We start from the raw sequence: 21,357 nt of genomic DNA, 5'->3' as shown, positions 1-21,357 counted from the left end.
ATTATTAGGTTAATTAATTAGTAATTAGCAGCAAAACCTAGATAGTTGGTGTATTATTGTCGTACTTTCTAATTAGAAAGAGGATAATAAGGAAGAATTAGGGTTCGAGGGAGTTGGATCGCTTAACTAGGACTTTTATATATGCATTTTTTGGGCGATCCTAAGTGGATCAGTTAACTATCCGGGCCACTTGAACCAGATTAGTTTTTATTAACTAATTTGTGCCACTTGAACTAGATCAGCTTTTGTTAACTCATCATGTTCATGACCCCACCGGATCAATTAACTGATCCTACAAATTGCACGAAAAAATAGAGTTAACAGATCCGGTTTTGGGAGATTCGGATGTGTTCTTTTGTGACAATTAGAATTTTTCCCACCAGTATTAAGATCGACACCAATCAAGGTAACCAAATTACTATCGAGGCCATATATATTTTGATTGTATTATTTTTCCAGACGTTTTCATCCTATATAATAAGGAGAAATTTGTTTGAGATTTTCAAGAAACGATAAGAGAATCAAGTAAATCAAAGGGTATTTCTCTTCCAACGTTTTCCCTAAGGGTTTCACTCACCCTTTCTTTCCTCACCATGGTCACCATGACCACCACCAATTTGCCACCAGGACTATCACCCCTCCACCTGATACCACTCTCACTCAAAAGTTGAAACCTCCACTAACACCCACTCGAAACCACCATTCTACCATACTAAAACCTGCCCATCCACCCGAAAGCTACTACCATCCATCCCAAAACCTTACCCCTCAACCCAAAAACCACCACCATGCACTCGAAATCCTTCATCCTCCATCGAAAACACACCTCGATCCAACTGAAAAACTCTAGAACTATAAGATAGAAAGAGAGAAATAGAATTACCTTGACAATGAGAAGAAAGAAGTTGTCGATTGATGGATTTTAAAATACACCGCAAGTGCACGGTGATTGTTTAGCATAAACTGGCAAATACGGGTCGATCCACAGGGAGATGAGTTATATAGATTTATGCTCAATTATTTAACTACTTCAAGAGAGAGAATTGATTGAAGAATTAATAACTAAACTAGAATAAACTAGAACACAAAATGATTTAAGTTTATCAAATAATTAAAAACCTAGGACAATTAATCGGTCCACCATGCTTATACCAATTTAATCACTACAATATAGTTCAACAATACTTGGATTGAGGTTCGAATAAATAGAGTATTTCGTTAATCCTTGGTCAGGCATTAACAACTCTTAGATTAACATATGCTAGTACGGTCGCTCAACATAATCAAACCTACCTATTGTAACAAGCCTATAATGAATACAATCTTTCGATTCTAATTCTTATTAGCTAAACATAACTCATTATATTGCGCAATTACATGAATTAAACAAGCATAACAAATCAATAGGAATTATTCTAATTCAATCCAAATAACGAAGAATTCTAAACCACAATAAAAAAAAGTTATAAACATGGCTTCCCCCTCTAAGCCCTAGAAATAGACTACTCACTCATGATAATAATAAACTTAATAAACATAATGCAAGTAGAAGAATTCATTAAATTACACAAAGTAAAGAGGAATACTGAATGATTGCGGAACAATGAAAACGAAATCAATGATCTCTATAATCTTCAAAGGTAAAAGTTCATACAAAGCTGGAGAGAGAAAAACTAAGTGTTTAGCCCTAAAAACGAAGAAAATAAAATAGGCTAATTGAAAACACTAAAAACCTATTTATACTTTTTACAAAATCGGCTAAAAAAAGGCAAAAATAACCGTCTCGAAAAACCGCCCAGTCGGACGACGATGATTCTCAAACTACGACAAAGAAACAATTCCGCCCGGTCGGGCGCCCAAGCGATTTTGGCTCCTTTCTCACCCGATTGACCAGGCTAACATGCCTTGCATCCTGGTGAAAATTTCATTCCACCCGGTCGACCGGGCGAGATTACTGCAATTTCGCGTCACCTTGCGAAGGTTGTATCTCTCAAACCAAAAGTCGGATTGGGCGTGTGACCTATTATTGGAAACCCGTGGAAGTCTAATTTCCAACAAAAATGGAATTTCTTGATTATCCTTTTTCTATCAAAAGTATGATCAAAATAGTGCACAGGTGTCAGTTTTACACTTCTCTCACTAACTCTTTGCTTCATTCTAACTCGAAATTGTCTCAAACGGATGCATTGTGATCCTTGTGCAAGATATCTTCATCTTCAATGATTAATAGGCTTGATCTTAGGTAATCATAATCAATTTGCATCAAAGTAACCTGAAAATCATCAAAACACGCAAACGGGGAGTAGTAGAGCACAACTTACGTAATTCATGCCATTATGCACCTAAATGCTATAAAAGGAGTTCTAAATGCAATCAAATGCATCTAAAAACTATATACAAATGTGACATATCATCGATGAAGGAAAAAAGGGAAGGGGACGACATCGAAGGAGGGGAAGAACAATGGTGATAGAGGAGGTGTGACTGGTTTTAGGGGAAAAGTTGTGGTTGTGGGAATATTAGAGTCCCCCTTGATAATATTTAAAAACTTAAGAAATCAAAGGGTAAACCATTTTATTCTTTTTAGTTTTTACTATCCTTTTGTGAAACTCTATTCCTTTCTTTTAAGAGTCCGTTTTTTGGAGAGATGGTCTCACATTAGAATTAACGTGAGACCACTTATGTCATGATGACATCACGCAAGTGCATCAAACCAGCAGTAGAATTAGTTAAGCGCTTGCATCTATTAGTTATGCTAGCCTTAAATTGCTTCTGGATGAATTAGTTAAGTGCTGAAGTATATTAGTCAAGCGCTGGAGTATATTAGTTAATCGTTGGAGTATATTAGTTAAACGCTGAAGAATATTAGTTAAGCGCTGAAGTATATTAGTTATATCATAAAAATCAAATTATAATCCATTTTATTGGCCATAACTTCAATATCACGCATGCATAAATAATTATGTCTTTCTCAAAAAAACTAATGCACTAATTCTATCATAAACCCTCCAAAACAAACCCATCATGCCCTTCTTCAATAAGTCAGACAACAAAGAATTGCAAGAAACCAAACTAGGGCAAAAATCACCATCTTTAACACACAAAAACACATTAGCAGCTTCAATCAAGAAACTCTTTTCTTACAAACATTGATCACTATATCAAAAACTAAAGATTTTGATTCACATCTACTATATTCCCTCAACAACTAGCCATAGAATCAAAAACTCATGAAGGGAGGATGTCGGTGGGATTCGAACATACATTCAGTGACCCCATCCGCAAGAGGAAAAACAACTAGAATTACAAAGAAGGACAACCAAAATTGAGAAAGAAAACAAATTTTGATGAATACCTAGTTGAGAATGTGACCAGTTGAAGAAACCCAGAAGTTTAGTTGGATCAGAAAACTGATTATGATGAAGAACAGATTGAATAATATATCTGGGTTTAGGCATTTAGCTTCTTAGTGATGTTTGAAGAACCCATTAAAATTTCCCAGTTGTTGTGTTTGGGAAGTGTTGAAATTTCTTCAACATTTTCGCCATTAGAGAGATTCAAGGTGGTGAAATTGCCGAGAGATAATATGAGTTTTGTGTGTTTTCCGTGTAAAAAACAGTAATAACTAAATACCCAAATATCATAACTATTTATCAATTACAATAAATAATAGCCAAAACCACAACTATCAACCATAAAACCATAATTAAAGGCCGAAGCTGAGAATTGCAGGAAAAACAGACTCGTCTCACGTTAATGTTAACGTGAGACGGTCTTTTATAAGACTTTGCGTTCTTTTAATAAATTAGACGCTCCTTATAATGTAGATTCTTTGTCTATTGTTATTCTATATATTTTATTGGATTCCAAAATGTCCATGACATTAAATCTTCTCATCAACAATAATGTGATTCCAACCCCCATGTACACTTTCTCAGCAAGAATTCCTCACAGCACATGACTCAAAAAAGCGTCGCACCACACACAATATCCCAGCATTACCCAAGTCTCCCACCACAGCGTCAGCTAGCGCGGCACCCACAAACAACTCACAGAACAAGGCGCCGCATCATCATTTCTCTCTCTTCCCCGAAAAAGATCCCATTTGACACCAACTTTACCGGCGCCTCATAGCTGTCTTTCTCTCTCCTCTTTCCACTCTTTTCCTCACTCGATCTCCTTCTTTCTCCTCAAATTCAACCCCAATTTCACTCTTTCTCTCTCATCACCTTCCACTCCCCAAATTCAACATACCACACTCATCAATTGTAACTCAATTCGATCGGAAATTCATCCAATTGAACAATTCAATTCAATTCTGGAGCAAAGATCGTTATCGTTTATGGTGGAATCGAAATTTGATGCTTGAAATTTGCGGAGTAAAGATAATCGATAAAGCTGGAGAAGATTGAAGGGAAGAATAATCAGAAGAACTGGGGGCGAATCAGTCTCGACAAAGACCGGCAAATGCCGGGTTAGGGTTTTGGTTTCTTAGGTCCAATGTCCCCAAATCTCACACTCTAGAATACCTTCCTCAAATGGACTTCGTCACACGACACTCCGCCACATCATCAGCTTCCACAACCACCACTGCTTCGTCTGATCATCACTCGGAACCCGTCTCCGTATCGTCTTCTTCTGCCCCGCACCTGGCGGAAGAGCCGGAGTACTTGGCACGCTACTTAGTGGTTAAGCACTCGTGGCGAGGCCGGTACAAGAGGATTCTGTGCTTGTCCAATGTTGCCATTGTAACCCTTGATCCTTCTACGTTGTTGGTAACGAATTCATATGATGTAGGGACTGATTTCGAGGGGGCGTCCCCGATTTTGGGACGGGATGAGAATGCTACTGAGTTTAATTTGAGTGTTAGGACGGATGGCAAGGGCAAGTTTAAGTCTATGAAGCTTTCGTCGCGGTATAGGGCCAGTATATTGACGGAACTGCATAGGATCAAGGGGAACAAGCCTGTTACTGTTGCTGAGTATCCTGTGCTTCATCTTCGCAGGCGGAATTCTGAGTGGGTTCCTCAAGTAAGTTTTATGTTGCTCAATTTAGCTTTGTTTTACTCTATTTGTTTCTTGTGTTGGATAGTGCCAATTCTTAGTTGATTATGGATATCATTTAGCTCAAGTGTTGGATGAAGTTATCATTTGCTGATTAATATATTCGTCGAGTGCTGGATAACTGTGATTGCTCTCATTCTAGAATCTAGATGGAAAAATAGAACTAGAAGATGGAATCGGGAAGAGAAAAACAAGGGGATGATATCATGAGTGATGAGAATGACAGTAACAGAGGCGTTCTCCTCTGTTACTTTTACTTGGAACACGGGGTAGGGGACAGGAACCAAGAAGAGGTGAGAGGATGGAGAGGAATAAATAGTGGGCCCAATGTGATGAAGAGGGGGAGAGAATTCAATGCCAAAAGTAGTAGTGTTTGAGATTGCCTTAAAAGGGCAGTGTTGCAAGTGAAGTGTTGCAAGTGAACTTAAATTGAAAAAGTATACACTAGGGCAAGTACGTAAAGCATTATGCTGTAGAATTTCAAGTCTCAGCAAAACAAAAAAGAGGTTTAACCAGGGAATTAAAACTCTCCCGTTCCGTTACAGAACGGCCGTTTTGTAACGGATTTTGGATTTGCCGTTCCGCGAAATCCCGTTACGGAACGCCATAATAAAATTCACGTACTTCGCGCCGCGTTGTCCGTTCCGTGACGCGAACTCGCCGCGTTAGAACGATTTTATCCCCCTTACATCCGTTCTTTTCAAACATTGGCCAAAATTTTTTTATGATTTAATTATATAGTTGAGGAAACATGATATTCTATTAGATTTGTTTATATTAATGTTGTAATAATGCTTCATAAACTAAAACAATGCAAATAAGGTTAAAACATATTAATGTAAAAAAAATTCACGCCGCGTCGGCCGTGAAACGTTCTATTTCGCCGTTACAAGCCGTTCCCGCGACAACGCGACCGTTCCCGCGAACGCGACCGTGAGCGCATTTTTTTTCCCTGGGTTTAACAGAGACAAAAAAAGAGAAAAAAGGAGGAGTATATAACATGGTTGACTTTTGATGTAAACCTCAGAGATAACTGTGATTCTTCCCATCTTTATTGACCTTTCTTGCTACAGAAGACTGGAAGTATCTAGAGGCTGGATAACTGTGATTGCTCGTCTAAATTGACCTTTCTTGCTCCAGGAAACTCTCATACTGTCCTTAATAAGAGAAGGAGATACAGTCTCGTGCAATGTAGAATTCAGTTGGATTCCTTTTTGATTGGGACTTGGGAGCTTTTTAATAATTTAGGTCTTGTAGTATTGGTCCTCTGTTGACAGCTTGGTGCTGCGAATTGTACAGTTTGGAGTGCAATATTTTTCTACCATCCTTTTGTGTATATCGTTTCCTGAACTTTTTGCAGCTTTAATTGCTCAATTCTTTCCTTTGCTCAAATTATAATTGGAATTGATGTTTCAAAAGGTTAAAGATTTTCTTGGACTTAGTGATACATAATATAAACTCTAGCACTTATGATGTATTGAAGATTCATGGGCCAAAGCAGGCCCTTTCTCTCTCAATGTAGTATTTATGCTATGTTAATGGCCATTGGAGTGGCGACGGCTCTTTTTCTTGTTTTAGTTTGAGAAGTGGCATTTTATTATGAGTCAAGCTTCTTATGGTTGTTAGGTGAAGTGAACCTTCCATTCTACCCTCCAATGCATTTGCAATTGTTACGTCTTGTGCTATGTAGATGTAGGAGGATGAATCATGAATGTCCTCTGGCTGTCAGTGTAATGCGTTATGCATAGCGGTGATAATATGGATATCTTGTATTCCAACTCTAGCCCACTTTTTGGTAAATGGTTTACAACCTTGGTGTCCTCTTTTTAACAGCCTACCAACTCTAAAATACAAGTGGGTGTTGTGGCTGGAAAGAATGTACTGTATTTATGGCAAAAGTCTCTCATATGAATTTCACATGGAGTTGTCTACTTGGCTTCTCTTTGATCTTTTGCTTTTGGGGCCTTCTAAGAATCGAAGTTGCCTGATATCTACCACAATTTGTTTGTTCTCTTCATTATAGTTGGAGGTTTTTTGTTTCTCACATTATTTGAATACCTTCTTATTGACTTTTTTTCTCCTTATCATAAATGGGCTGTGTGTGGTAGGCCCTAAGCAAAATCAAATATTTATTTCTTCTTTCCAGTTTATATTGCTGGGATCTTCGCTTTCTTAGGATGAATGTAGTTATGGCATCTCTCACTTGTTGCATTTACTGTAAAATCAAATTTGTAAACCTGAAAGGGCTGGATTTACATTGTATTCTGCTTGTCGATGCGCCTCTACTTTGGGTAATATCTCTTGTGGCTTCAAAAGTGATATTCTATCATCAGTTATCAGTGTTGTTGTGCTGAGGTTACCGCCTGCCTTTCGTGTGCAAAACATTCTGAAATCTGGACGTATCGTGATCTATGTTTAACCAAGGAAGAAATTTGGAAATACCTGCCAAATAAAGTTCTTTGGGTTGAAATGAGTCAATGGACTGTTTGGTTTCCATCATTTCATATATTCTAGAATTAGAGAAATCCATTGGTTGAATACGAAAGAATTTGAACCCAAATCTTATGAGTAATAAAAAAAATCCCATATATGAATATGTGGAAATGACAATTTATAAACTATAAATCCCGACTTCTTTTCTCTTTATCCCTTTTCTCTATCTTTTTGAGTCTATGATCTGCTGCTGCTGCTCCTCCTTCTCAAAAGTTTTATTGTCTCCTCTTTGAAATCCAATCCCTTTCCTCCACGACAAAAGGCTCCCGCAATCCTTAGTTGGCCCATGAACCAGAATTTCTCCCCTTATTAGTGGTACATGTGAACATGGAAACTTTCGTTCCACAACTCATACTCCAGTGACTTGTCCTCAAATCTTCAAATTCTTGTTACATATGAGTCGCCTATATATATCTCGAGATTTCGATCTGAATTTCGGTACAACACAGTTTGTGTAGTCTTCCTAAGGTTTCATTCCGGAAAAATATAATTTCAGAGGAAGTTTTGAATTTTTCTTGAAGGTTTTTGGTATAGATGTGTTCTTGATTTAGATTTCATCCATAATTATTGCCATGGTCATTCTATTCTCAAAATTGTAGATAAATTATGTTCTTTTTATATATATATTTTGGTTTTGGTTTTGGTTTAGTGTCAATTTATTAATTCATTTTGCTAATGGGTTACCACGTTGAGTTTCAAGTTGTACAAATACACAAGTTGTATTCCATTGGGGTGATGCTTGGAATTTTTTATCTTGGAAATGAAATTCTATTTGCTCCCCCAAGCATCACGTGGAATTTGGAAATTTCAACTTAGAATGTTTAGTGTCTCCGAAACACCAGATTTGAAATTGAAACACATCATTTAACATTTTGTAATTATATTTCATTATATGAAATAAAATTGGAGTTCCCAAACGCAACGTAAGGAATTTATGCATTTTGCCGAGACTCAACTTTTTTTTTTTTTATTGTCACTAGCTCTTAAAGGGAATTGGGTTGTACTCTTATATGAATGGGAAGTGAAACGTATGCGCGAAAGTAACAGTATATTTACTCAATTGCTATTCTTGGAAAATCATCAAACATCATATTACCAAAACCTAATGCTCCCTTCACCTGAGCTAAAGGACTTATTTAGCCTGCCTAGATGATTTTTCACCTCTTTCTCGACCCCTTTTTTTGCAGAGTTTCTCATTAACCTTTTATACCTTTCAATAACTACTTAAGATATGCAATAGTGGAAAAACAATGGAAAGAGCACTTTTGTGAGTCTATTTTGAACTGGCTTATGCTGACCTCTAAATATCTTTTAACTGATTATGTTGGATACCTTCCTTCCAATGATTGGATGCCAAAAATGCTTTAATCATGGATCATTCTTCAAGGACCCATTATATATGTTAAAGTGGCTATGAAGAAAAGCAACGTTTCATTTTTATAGACCGCTTTTGCGTAAAGGACCCTTACTCTGTTTGCCTGCGACACCAATAATCATGGAGGACTTCATTTAGTTTCTCCCAATCAGAATGTATAGGATCTGCATTCTAATTTTGTTCTCGTTGCTCTCTGCACAGTCGTACACTTGATTTGTAATTTTATAATTTCTTATGTTGAATTGGCTCTTTTCAGAAATTAATGATTACATCAATTGGAGTTGAACTTATCGACTTAAAGTCTGGGGACCTTCGCTGGTGCTTAGATTTCAGAGATATGAGCTCCCCTGCTATTATCCTTCTGGCTGATACCTACGGGAGAAAAGGTGGTGAGCATGGTGGATTTGTGCTTTGCCCATTATATGGAAGGAAGTCAAAAGCTTTTCAAGCTGCTTCTGGGACGTCAATCAATGTGATAATAGCCAACCTGGTATGGATAGTAGTTTGTTAGCTGCAGTTTGCCATGATAGCTTCTGTTACCATAATTTAGAATCTTGGCTAATGGGGCTTTCAAAGATGTCATTGGTAGGGATTAAAGTCACTGAAACCTGGAAGAAGTAAGATCATTTTTATGATTTTGCTTCAGCACTTTTCTCATGCATCTTATGTGTTAATGAATTTGCGCAGACAAAAACAGCAAAAACCATGGTGGGGGTTTCACTTTCTGTGGATAGTTCACAATCACTCACTGCGGTTGAGTACATCAAACAAAGGGGTAGTCTTCTTTTCCTTTTTAATTTTCTGATGTGTGACTTGTCATTCTTCTTGACTTTATACTTGCCTCTTGCTGCCAATTTGACACTTCTTCTCTCTGTAACTGCAGCCAAAGAGGCAGTTGGAGCAGATGAAACCCCTTGCGGGGGTTGGTTAGTTACAAGGCTCAGAACTGCAGCTCATGGAACTGTAAATCTTCCAAGTTTGAGTTTAGGGATTGGGCCAAGAGGAGGACTGGGGGATCATGGTGATGCCTTATCACGTCAACTGATTCTTACCAAAGTCTCATTGGTTGAGAGGCGGCCAGAGAATTATGAGGTGTGCAATCCTAAAATGAAATACTATATCACAGCCTACATTTTGTCAATAACCTATGTTTTGATTTGCCGTCTAGTTTTTGCTGTGCTTCTCCCCTTCAATTTTTTTTGTTTATCTTGTTAGTGAATATGGTTATATTGATATTTTCCGAGATGCATGTCTCTCATCCTTTTGTCGTTACATATGCATTCAATTTTGTTAATTGGTTTATATATCTTTATATGTTAATTTGCTTATTCCTAGTTTCTTTTTTCTGAGTTTCGTTTAATTGGGTGTATACTGTAGTGTAGGAGATATATCTTATATTGAAGGATCTTATTCTATGAGTCATATAATGTTGAACCATTGCTTTTGTACGTCCACTAGCTTGTTATGAAGATTTAGATTTGGAATATAATTTTGCTCATGTCTTCAGTATGTATACTCCCTCCTTTTCGTGACAGATGGTCATTTTTTTCAAGGTAAAACAAATCGTAATGTGTTGCTTCAAATATGAAGAATCTTAATATTATCATCATCATCATTATTTATTTATTATTATTATTAATTATTATTGTTATTATTATTGTTGTTGTTGTTATTACTACAACTCTATTTTATATTATTGATATTGTTATTACATTTGTATTAGAAGTAGTTCAATACTATTATTTCTGTCATCAACTATGAATTATATAGTAAACTTTTAAGAGAAAGTAATGGTTTAAACTTGAATCTCATACTCAAAAACAAACAAATATAAAAGTGAATTCCTTAAGTTATATTCCCTTCAGTTTTTATTAGTTTACCCACTTTTGACACAAAGTTTTAGGAGAAATAGATATGCAGGTCATAGAAGGAAAGAGAAAGTATAATTTAGTGGCAGATTGTATTGAAGTTAATGTTGTGGGCCAAGAAATTAGAGTGAGAAGGTAAAGATAATAAAAAACAATTGTATGGGATCATTCCAGGAACAAAAAAAAAGAAGAAGTGCGCAAACTAATAAGGGACAACCCAAAAAGGAAAGTGGATAAACTATTAAAAACAGAGGGAGTAATTTGAAAGGCATATCATCTTAACATGACTTCTCCTATCAAAGTATCCCGTTGGATTACATCACTTATGCTTTTGACTAAACTGTCAAAACAACATGTGAGATGCCTATTACGTTTTCCCCTACCAAAATAATTTTTTCTGTTGATGTGTGCAGGCTGTCATTGTCCGTCCACTATCTGCTGTCAGTGCTCTTGTTCGATTTGCTGAGGAGCCGCAGATGTTTGCTGTTGAATTTAATGATGGTTGCCCTATTCATGTGAGTTGAATTTGTAATGTTTTTGATGCTGAATGTGTTTGCAGTATCACATTCTGATAGCGGCTGTCTGATTCCTTTTGTTTCTAGGTCTACTCAAGCACATCTCGTGATAGCTTGCTTGCTGCAGTTTGTGATCTGTTGCAGACTGAAGTAGGTAGATGTGTTCTTTCTTGATTACAATTGCTCGCACTAATGATCTAAAAGTTACTATTACTAGATTGATATACTTTGAAGGAATTGTTTTCTATTTAGTTTTGGTAAGGAGAGTTTGTCTGGATGTGTCCAGGTCCAGTGTGCGATACCTGTTCTACCACGATTAACTATGCCTGGTCATCGTATTGATCCGCCGTGTGGGAGAGTTCATCTTCTGAATTTGCAACATCCTTCCAGCATTTTTCATCGTGTTGTTGATATTGAAAGCGCATCTATGCATTTGAAACACCTTGCAGCTGCTTCCAAAGATGCCGTTGCTGAAGGGGGTTCTATTCCTGGTTCAAGAGCTAAATTATGGCGCAGAATTAGGGAATTTAATGCATGTATTCCATATAGTGGAGTGCCTCCAAACATTGACGTACCAGAAGTGACATTGATGGCCTTAATAACGATGCTGCCTGCCACACCAAATCTTCCACCAGAGTCCCCACCCTTGCCTGCACCTTCTCCTAAGGCAGCTGCAACAATTACTGGATTTGTGTCATGTCTACGTAGATTGCTGGCCTCCAAAAGTGCTGCTTCTCATGTTATTTCTTTTCCTGCTGCTGTTGGAAGAATAATGGGCCTGCTTAGAAATGGATCTGAAGGTGTAGCTGCTGAAGCGGCGACCCTTGTTGCTTTGTTGATTGGTGGTGGTCCTGGTGATACAATTGCATTGACCGACACAAAAGGGGAGTGGCATGCAACTGTTATGCATACAAAGTCTGTCCTGTTTGCCCATCACAGTTATGCATTTGTCCTTGTCAACAGATTGAAACCTATGTCAGTTTCACCATTACTATCCATGGCGGTAGTCGAGGTTTGGGAAGCTATGATATGCGAGCCCCATGGAGAAACTACACAGTATACGGTATTTGTGGAACTACTACGGCAAGTTGCTGGCTTACGTCGTCGCCTTTTTGCCTTATTTGCTCATCCTGCCGAAAGTGTGAGAGAAACTGTTGCAGTCATCATGCGCACAATAGCAGAGGAAGATGCCATTGCTGCAGAGTCGATGCGTGATGCAGCTTTGCGTGACGGTGCTTTGTTGAGGCATTTGTTGCATGCTTTTTTTCTACCTGCAGGTGAGCGGCGAGAAGTTAGTCGACAGCTTGTGGCTCTCTGGGCTGACTCTTACCAACCAGCTCTTGACTTATTGTCTAGAGTCCTGCCACCAGGGCTTGTTGCGTATCTACATACACGTTGTGAGGAAGTTGAAGATTCACATGATTCTACTGATCCATTAAGCACATCAATCAGTAGAAGACAGAGACGATTACTTCAGCAAAGGAAGCGCCGGACTATGAAATCCGCAATAACTGAGGAGCATCCCTTGCCATCTGCAAATACCAATGATATTGGTGATTTTGAAAAGCAGACAGGTGTGTATAACGGCCTTGATCAGAGACCTTCACCGGAAATGAACGCTGTAGTGCACCCTTCTACTGTTAATGCAGTAGAGAACTCGAATGCTGATATACCCCCGTCTGCTTCACAACATGATCATTCAGGGGTTTCTGTTCCATCTGATGGTCAATTAGCCGGTAATGAGGCTTTAGATACAGTCGGTATGAATTCAGCTGATTCTGATGTAAATATGGGCGGGGTCCAGAATTCTGGAGTTCCTGCTCCTGCTCAGGTTGTTGTGGAGAATACACCTGTAGGATCGGGAAGATTGTTGCTTAACTGGCCTGAGTTTTGGCGAGAATTCAGCCTTGATCATAATCGTGCAGATCTTATTTGGAATGAACGTACTCGACAAGAGCTGAGGGAGGCTTTACAGGCAGAGGTTCATAATCTTGATGTAGAGAAAGAGCGTACTGACGATATTTTTCCAGGAGGTTCAGCCACAGAGAATGTGACTGGGCCAAATAATGTGCCTCAAATATCATGGAACTATTCTGAGTTTTCTGTAAGATATCCTAGCTTGTCTAAAGAAGTTTGTGTGGGTCAATACTATCTTCGTTTGCTTCTCGAGAGTGGAAATAGTGGCAGAGCACAAGACTTTCCACTTCGTGATCCGGTTGCTTTTTTTAGAGCACTATACCATAGGTTTCTATGTGATGCTGATATCGGGCTTACAGTGGATGGTGCCATTCCTGATGAACTCGGTAAATCTGATGATTGGTGTGATATGGGAAGGCTAGATGGTTTTGGTGGTGGAGGCGGCTCTTCTGTAAGAGAGCTGTGTGCACGGGCTATGGCAATTGTCTATGAACAGCATTGCCTCACTGTTGGACCTTTTGAGGGTACTGCGCATGTTACTGTGCTCCTAGATAGGACTGATGATAGAACCTTGAGGCATCGTTTGCTTCTTTTGCTAAAGGTACTTGTACTTTAAATGTTTCTGTTTTGTGTCTGCTACTTTTGGGTTGCTTGTTTTATTTTTTTTTTCTAACCTTTTCTTGATATGTATGCATCGAGATGTATGCACATATAAAATAGCAATCGATTATGGTAAAGAAACTCTTTCCTGGAGAGTATGGTTCGTAGTTCATTTCATGACAATTAATTCTGTGTAAATTTATTACAGATTTGGGGATGATTGAATTTTTAATTATCTGTTAGTAGTCCTTTTGGCCTTTTCTTCTATTCTTAGTACATGTTTTCTCTTCATTTATGCTTCCAGTTATTATTTCAAGCTGTGGGGATCACTGGGATGATTAAACTATCTGCTTATAGTTTTCGTTGTCTTATGGGCTACATGTGTGCTTTACAAAAAGAACATGTGGATCCATCAATTTTTCATTGGTTTTATAGCCTTGTGTGACATTTTGTTTATTTCTCTTTGTGACGACCTCTTTGGGAAGACAAAGAAATTCACTGTTATGATTTTAGGGCCTTTGATCATCTTTTAGAATATCAGAAAAATGTGGGATATGCATGTTTGTTTCATTTTTGAATGTTCATGTTGTAATTATCTCTTGATATATTTATTCAGTAAAAATATTCTATTTGCAGTATGTGAACTCCATCTTGCTAGGATTGAAGGGAATTATAATGCATGGATTCTATTGATATACAACACTTTCCTTGATCTTTTTGTTTATGTTCTATAACTAAGCTCTCTGTCAACTCTCCATCAAGCTGCATTATATTGGAGTCTGTTGGAAATATAAAAGACTGTGATTGTACATCATTGGCACTCTTAGTGATTTGTGTCATGCCAAATTTATCCCTAGTTGCTTCATTTGGACCCAATTAGTGCATGGACTAACTCCTATGATGCATCTTTGTCTATCTAAATATAGTTGGTAAAGCTGGATTAATACTTATATGGGCTTTTGAAATTCAAGTGAAAGCATCATCTTTACTTCCTATAAAACTGTGTTATCTGGGAGGAAACAAACCCAAGGAATTTCTGGGAATAATCACTCAAGAATTACTGGGTCAAGCTTCAAATTCTTCTTTTTTTGTTTAATGGGTGGTTTTTCTTTCCCATGATGATGTGATGCTCTGCATGATTGATAATCTTGGCACTTCTTTAATAACTATATATTTGCTTTTCATATGGAAAGGTGATGATAGTATAATAAGTTTAAATGTATTTTTATTTAGGTGTTGATGAAGGCTTTGTCAAATATCGAGGCTTGTGTCTTGGTTGGAGGCTGTGTATTAGGTGTAGATTTACTAACAGCGGTCCATGAAGCTTCTGAAAGAACTGCCATTCCTTTGCAATCTAATCTTATTGCTGCAAGTGCTTTTATGGAGCCCTTGAAGGAATGGATGCTCATTGACAAGGACGGGGTCCAAGTTGGGCCAATGGAGAAGGATGCTATTAGAAGGTTGTGGTCAAAGAATGCAATCGACTGGACCACAAGGTGTCGGGCGTTAGGAATGACAGATTGGAAAAAATTGCGTGATATTCGTGAGCTTCGGTGGGCGCTGGCTATTCGAGTTCCAGTTCTCACCCCTACACAGGTAGGTGTATTTTGGGTGCAATTTGTCTGGTGAACCTTTCATTTGAATTCTGAGTCTTATGATTGCTTTGCTTTTGTGAAAGACCCTTTGCGCCTTGGATCACCTGTTTTTTCTAAATTATGATTTTAATCCTTTTGTGTGTGTGTGATTTTCTGGAGTTGATCACTTATGTCGTTTACCATTTTATTGTATGGTTATCAGGTGGGGGAGGCTGCATTGTCCATTTTGCATAGCATGGTTGCCGCCCGGTCAGATCTAGATGATGCTGGTGAGGTAGTCACCCCAACGCCTAGAGTGAAGCGTATCTTATCCAGCCCACGTTGTCTTCCACATATTGCTCAGGTATCGCTTGATCTGTTTAGGTCCCTAGCTTATTTGAGTGACCTCTATCGCTTTTGGTATCTGTTGGATAATTCTATTGTGGTATCACTGTTTTCCTCTTTGAATGACTGGACGCTTTATTTACATCAAGAATGCATGGTATGGGATCTATAACGATAAGAGGTTTGAGATGCTAATGATGTAGAATTTGAATGTAAATGACACATTTTGAATCATTGCTGGATATTATATTTGATGAATGGCTTCAAAATCATGTGGTTGCTTCCTGCATTACCTATTGTACAAAGGCTTCTTTTACTTGGGTGTAGACCACCATGCGTCAGCTATGGTTGTTTGAAGTTAAGTTTTAACGATCTTTATTTTGATTCATAACTGATCTGTCAACAAACCATAGTGACGTAGTTGACAGAGCACATATGTGAAGGGGGGTAAATTCTTAGTTTGTAAGATAAGTTGTGCTTGAGTCATGCAATACATGTATATAGAATATCTCTCCTTTGTGACCCCTCCTTAATTCATCACCATAAGTGAAGCAATGAAGGTTTGGTTTCTAAGATACGGAATGACCGAATGAGTGATAATTGAATCTTCGGTACAGTTATCTGACTTGTTTGTTAATGACAGAATGGGTGCAAAACAACCCTTCATGCCCGTGTTGCTTCCCGAATAGTGTTTCTGTGTGTTGCTTTAACTCTTCTGAAAGGTGTAAACTTTCTTTCTCTGCTGACCTATTATAAAACTTATGGCTTTAACCACCCTGTTTATTCATTCTTTTGAACTCTGTACGTTTTGACTGGCTTACACTGTTCAAGATTTAAAACACGATAAAGCTGAGAAGCAGCCACTCCTACTGCAACAATCTTTGCAAAAGATTGCACTTTTCTCGCAATATTTAAGAGAGAATATTTGGTAGTGCGATACTGCAATTATAGTTATAAGATACCATTTTGTATTAGTTGACTGTTTACGGGACAGCATAAAATAGGAAAAGTGATAAATAGCTGGAGACGAAGGACCTAGGAAGTACATCACCAGTGCTCGTCACGGGCCTCACGGCATAAAATGCAAAAACGCTGGCAGGTAAGTTGAAGTCTCAAAAGAAACTCTACAGTTGAACTCACAAGGGTAAGTTCGAACTTCATGAAAACTTTTTAGCACACTGTTTAATTCTTTCCAAAACCCTGAAAGTAGAAGGATTAGTTGTTTGTTATTAAGATACCCTTGTTTAAAAGGCATACTTCTCCAATATCTAAACACATAAATGTTGGTTCTTAAAACTAATTGTGTCATCTTAACAATTCTACTGTTTAGATGAACATATATTATCAACTTTGAACTTATGTGTATTGTCTTGATGTATCATAACTCTAAAGGCTAGGATAGTAAGTAATAGTCATAGCTGTATACAGAACAGTAATGTGATTGTACATGCTCCGTTTGGATTTAAATTCTTAGTGGCTCCATACAGTTGCCAAGGATGGGTCATTTTTCTCTGCCTCAAGATTAAGATCAAAGCTTATGCGTCTACTCTCGGAAGTGGGCTCACGAAGTAGCATATGATGACCTCTAAGCCAATCTTATACCAGCATAGCAGTTTATGGGACAAGAGGAAGAAGATAAACAAGATGAGCAGCAACAAGAAGCTAATTCACACAAGCAATATCATTTAATTCCATTCATCAGGACTCTCATCCTTAGCTTACATAAGTTTACAACCAATCAGAAATCCTATTTATGGGATAGAGAGGTGCTGCTACAACCAGCCAACTAGGCATAACACCCATAACTACACACTTTCCCCGCTGGCAAAGTAGCACGGGGATGGGAATGTAAACTGGTACAGAGACGGAAAAAGTAAAATAATGGGAAAAAGTGAAAAATAAGTACTTTTGGGTAGAAAAAGAGAAAAACAAATATAATATTAATACTTTATGGTGGGCCAAGTACCCCAAATAAGGAAAGGTTAAACAATGTAGCAATTAAAAAGAAACACCCGTATATGGAAAATGTAGCAATTAAATAAAAACGGAGGGAGTACACGCCTGTAATACCGTGCATTATAGGCCAAGAACATAAAAGAGTGTCAGATTATAACATAAAAGAAAAATAGCTCTCAGAAGTCAAGTAGTTGGACAAACGTGACCAATAAAGGTCATATAGGTAAAATAATACCACGTGCAACAAGGCAGAGATTAAGTAAAAATTATTTTCTCTCTTCTTCTTTCTTGTATTAGTGTAAGGCTACTGAGATACCTTACTCCTTCTCTTCTTCAATTGTATATCTGCTACTGTTGCTACTACTCTTTCTCCCATTCTTCTGACCTCGTAAAAAGTTGACTTCTTTTTGAATTAAATATGTCAATTTTTTGCTCTATAAGGACGCCCTTGAGAGTTATCTTCCGTCCATAACATATCCCTTCGAAGAATCTGGCCATTCCAATACCTTCCCCGTCTTATCCATGGTTGATGTGAGACGACACTTCTCCGCCATACTCGTGCATCATAGTCTGCATGTGCCAAGCCATGAGCACCCCACTAAGGGATTATATGCTTGGTAGTATTTAGGACATCATGCCCATATGTTTAGAATTTTCAGCTAGAGAAAGGAGGATAAAACCACCCACAAATTGGTCCAAACACAAACTAGCAGCCATACTTATTTAATATAGGAGAACATGCATTTTGATGTTACTGAATGGTGGTTATTATCACTAAGCCCATGATAGATGTGGGGTAGTTTCCCAATTTCCCTCCTCCCTTAATATCATAGTTTAATCGCTTAATGAATGAAGGCCACAACTCAACTTGTCGATGAACACCTTATAATCAACAGGTGCAAGAGACATCCACTAGTGTAACACACCCACTTGTGAATAGCCTAGAGGTTACAACCCCACTACTATAGGCACCCATTAGCGTGAATTTCCATTAGGCTATGTCCCTATTTACCGGGCAGTGGATGTCACAACCTCTTAGAGCTCCACATCTCATACTTTATAGGAGAAATTAGCGATAATAACTTGTTATAGACTGATCCGAGGGAAAGGATCCCACATTTATCGTATGGGAGGCTGGTGTGTGGTTTATATAAGACAACTTTGGGAAGTGCATTCCTATTGTCCTATAACAAATGGTATCAGAGCCAACCTCGGAGTGGTTGCCTGGAACCAGCCGGCCGTAACCAATGTGGTCGTGACCAACGAGGACGGTGGTCCTTATGGAGGGACGAATGTTATGGAATGATCCCCGAGAAAGGATCCCACTTCGACCGTATGGGAGGTTGGTGTGTAGTTTATATAGGACAATGGGCTCTCCTCCTCTTGAGCTAGCTTTTGGCCAATCATGGGTGGAGATGATAGATTTAGTGGTGGGTCTCATAGTGAAGCAACTATTAGAAGATTTGAGCGAGGTGGTGCCGGTGGCGCGGGATCCGAAGGTGGTCCAGGTACTCTCGCCGGAGGTAGGACTGGTGGTGGAAAAACAAGGTGGCTCGTCGGTGGAACATTCCAGAAGGAGCCAGAAAGTGATGTTGAAAGAGAGGCGTATGGGAAAAGCTTTACATATGGCTTCGGGAAGAAGCCAATTTCAGATTATGATGATAGTAAGGGCAAACTGGTAATTTTCCTCCAAGGTGACAAAAGCAAGGAATTGTGGAATATGCTTTAAGAGTTGTAGAGTAAGTTTAAGAGTTATAGAGTACTGCACAAGCTTGACGATGGAAAAAGATCTAGAAAGGGGAGGTAAGGGTATTCGGTCCAATGATACAAGGAACGAAATTCGATACGAAACGCGGGACGGAAACGGAAACGGGAAACGCTACCTTGAGTGAATCGAGAACGTTTGGTGTTATGAGTTATGACAGTTTTTTTTAAAGGCCCAACTATACCTAGCCCACTTTAATGCTTTCTTTAAAACCCTACTTGGTAAAACTTTAAGAAAAAGTCAAAAAGAAAAAAAAATAAAGAGAAGGGGGAGGGGCACACCCACGTAATTAGAAAAAACTGACTGGAGACCCATTAAATGAAAAAAAAAGGAGAGGAAGACAGAGAAAGGAAATGTCGGAGGCTAGGGAAAGAATGAGAGAAAGCCAACTGCCGACCGCCGCTGCCGACCGCCGCTGCCGACCGCCGCTGCCGGAGATTCGGGGATCTGACAACACCATCTGGCTCGGAATTCTTGCTAGAACCAAAGCCCCATGGTAATTTATCCTAGTATAAGCATTTTCCTCTTCAATTTCCAGATCTAGGTTTTCGAATCAACCCTAGATCTGTGATTTTTCATCTTCTTTTCTTTCCTCTCTCTCTCGGTCCTCTAGTGTCGACCCTTGAAGAAGAAAAAGGAAACGCCATGACCACCGTACTGAGACGCGAACCGCAGCGATTTGGGTCGCGTTCGTTCCGCGATTCGGTACGAACGACTCAGGACGCGATTCGGCCGTACGTCCCGCGTTCCTGGTTTCACTGATTCGGTCAAAGCTATAAAATATGTCAAAAAAATGGGGAAAGGCACGTGCCTTATTGCAATCCTCCTAAAAGCCAACTCTACTTCAACTAATCAGGAATGCTTTGAAGTTGGTCCCCACCATTTAAAACCCCCTTGTTTTTCAACTCATAAGGCCAACTGTGGGGGTGGGCTTTCTAATATTAAGCCCACTTCTCTAGAATCAAACTCAACTTTTATTTTCTCCACTAATCTTTCACAAGCCCATCTAAATTCCAACCCAATTTTCTTTAAACCCATCCAATGTCAAGAGTCCAATTCCTAATCTAGTAAAACCACCCATCTGCAAGTTTGATCATACTAACTCCTATGATCCTTTCAACCCATACTTTCTACCCTTAACCCCACAACTCCACCAAGTGACCAACCTATTTTTCGGACCCTTTCTTCCACACCTCAATTCATTTCTTCACTTCTTCAAAAATTATACCAAAGGACCTTTTGTATTCTCTACTCCCATCGCACTCAAAACCTTCTACATGCAACATTCAACAAATCAGATTTTGAGCATTTGTGGCAGCAGCGTTCTGACTTTGTTGGTGAGTACATTGACGAATGCTACCAAGGCCGAGAATCGAACGCTGATTTTCCACCCACCCACTGTGCTCATAACCAGACCCTTCCATTGGATATACTGTCGGATGTTTCTGCCATGGGGAAGCCACAGAAGCTGCTAAAGTCCACTCTCGACAAAGAGGAGATTAAACTACAATGCAAACAGTATTCTGAAGATTATGGTAACGACTATTGCCTAGCCTGGTAATGTAATAGACTAGCCTAGGGAGAGGGGCACTTTTGGTATTAAATAATTAGTTAGTTTTAATAGTTGCTTGAAGAATAAGTTAGTGAGGTAGGGAGGAAGTATCTCTATAAATAGAATAGATTAGGGAGAGAGAAATGATGTTGAATATTGAGTAATAGTGTGGGTGAACTTTTAAGAGTTCTTTTGGGAGAGAGCAAGCCTCTCGAAAGCTTGTGAACACTATCTCTATTTTACTGTTTTCCAGAAACATATCATTCAAGTCCATTTTACTTCTTTATCTTCTTCTCTAATCTGCCCTAATGATGTCAGTTCATTTCAAGAAGAT

The 21,357-nt window shown here is 38.7% G+C and overlaps 1 protein-coding gene across 2 annotated transcripts in view; it reads left to right on the top strand.

Moving 5' to 3' along the window:
• The first annotated feature begins 3,915 nt into the window (after nt 1–3,915).
• Nucleotides 3,916–21,357, top strand: part of LOC104901581 (dnaJ homolog subfamily C GRV2) — a 34,386-nt gene continuing 16,944 nt past the window's right edge. Inside the window, exons 1-9 of one of the 2 annotated variants that reach the window (XM_010689171.4) lie at nt 3,916–5,030; nt 9,188–9,421; nt 9,619–9,706; nt 9,815–10,023; nt 11,213–11,314; nt 11,402–11,464; nt 11,601–13,832; nt 15,065–15,427; nt 15,629–15,769. In XM_010689171.4, coding sequence (XP_010687473.2) covers nt 4,539–5,030; nt 9,188–9,421; nt 9,619–9,706; nt 9,815–10,023; nt 11,213–11,314; nt 11,402–11,464; nt 11,601–13,832; nt 15,065–15,427; nt 15,629–15,769 — 3,924 coding nt within the window. In that variant the 5' untranslated portion in view covers nt 3,916–4,538. Of the gene's footprint in view, nt 5,031–9,187; nt 9,422–9,618; nt 9,707–9,814; nt 10,024–11,212; nt 11,315–11,401; nt 11,469–11,600; nt 13,833–15,064; nt 15,428–15,628; nt 15,770–21,357 lie in introns of those variants that run through there. The other variant, XM_010689172.4, reaches the window with a different exon arrangement.

Source organism: Beta vulgaris, chromosome 8, assembly GCF_026745355.1.
Source record: "Beta vulgaris subsp. vulgaris cultivar EL10 chromosome 8, EL10.2, whole genome shotgun sequence".
In the NCBI taxonomy this organism is placed as follows: Eukaryota; Viridiplantae; Streptophyta; class Magnoliopsida; order Caryophyllales; family Amaranthaceae; genus Beta; species Beta vulgaris.
Note: the sequence above shows the minus strand (reverse complement) of the source record. Positions and strands in the feature narration are given on the sequence as shown.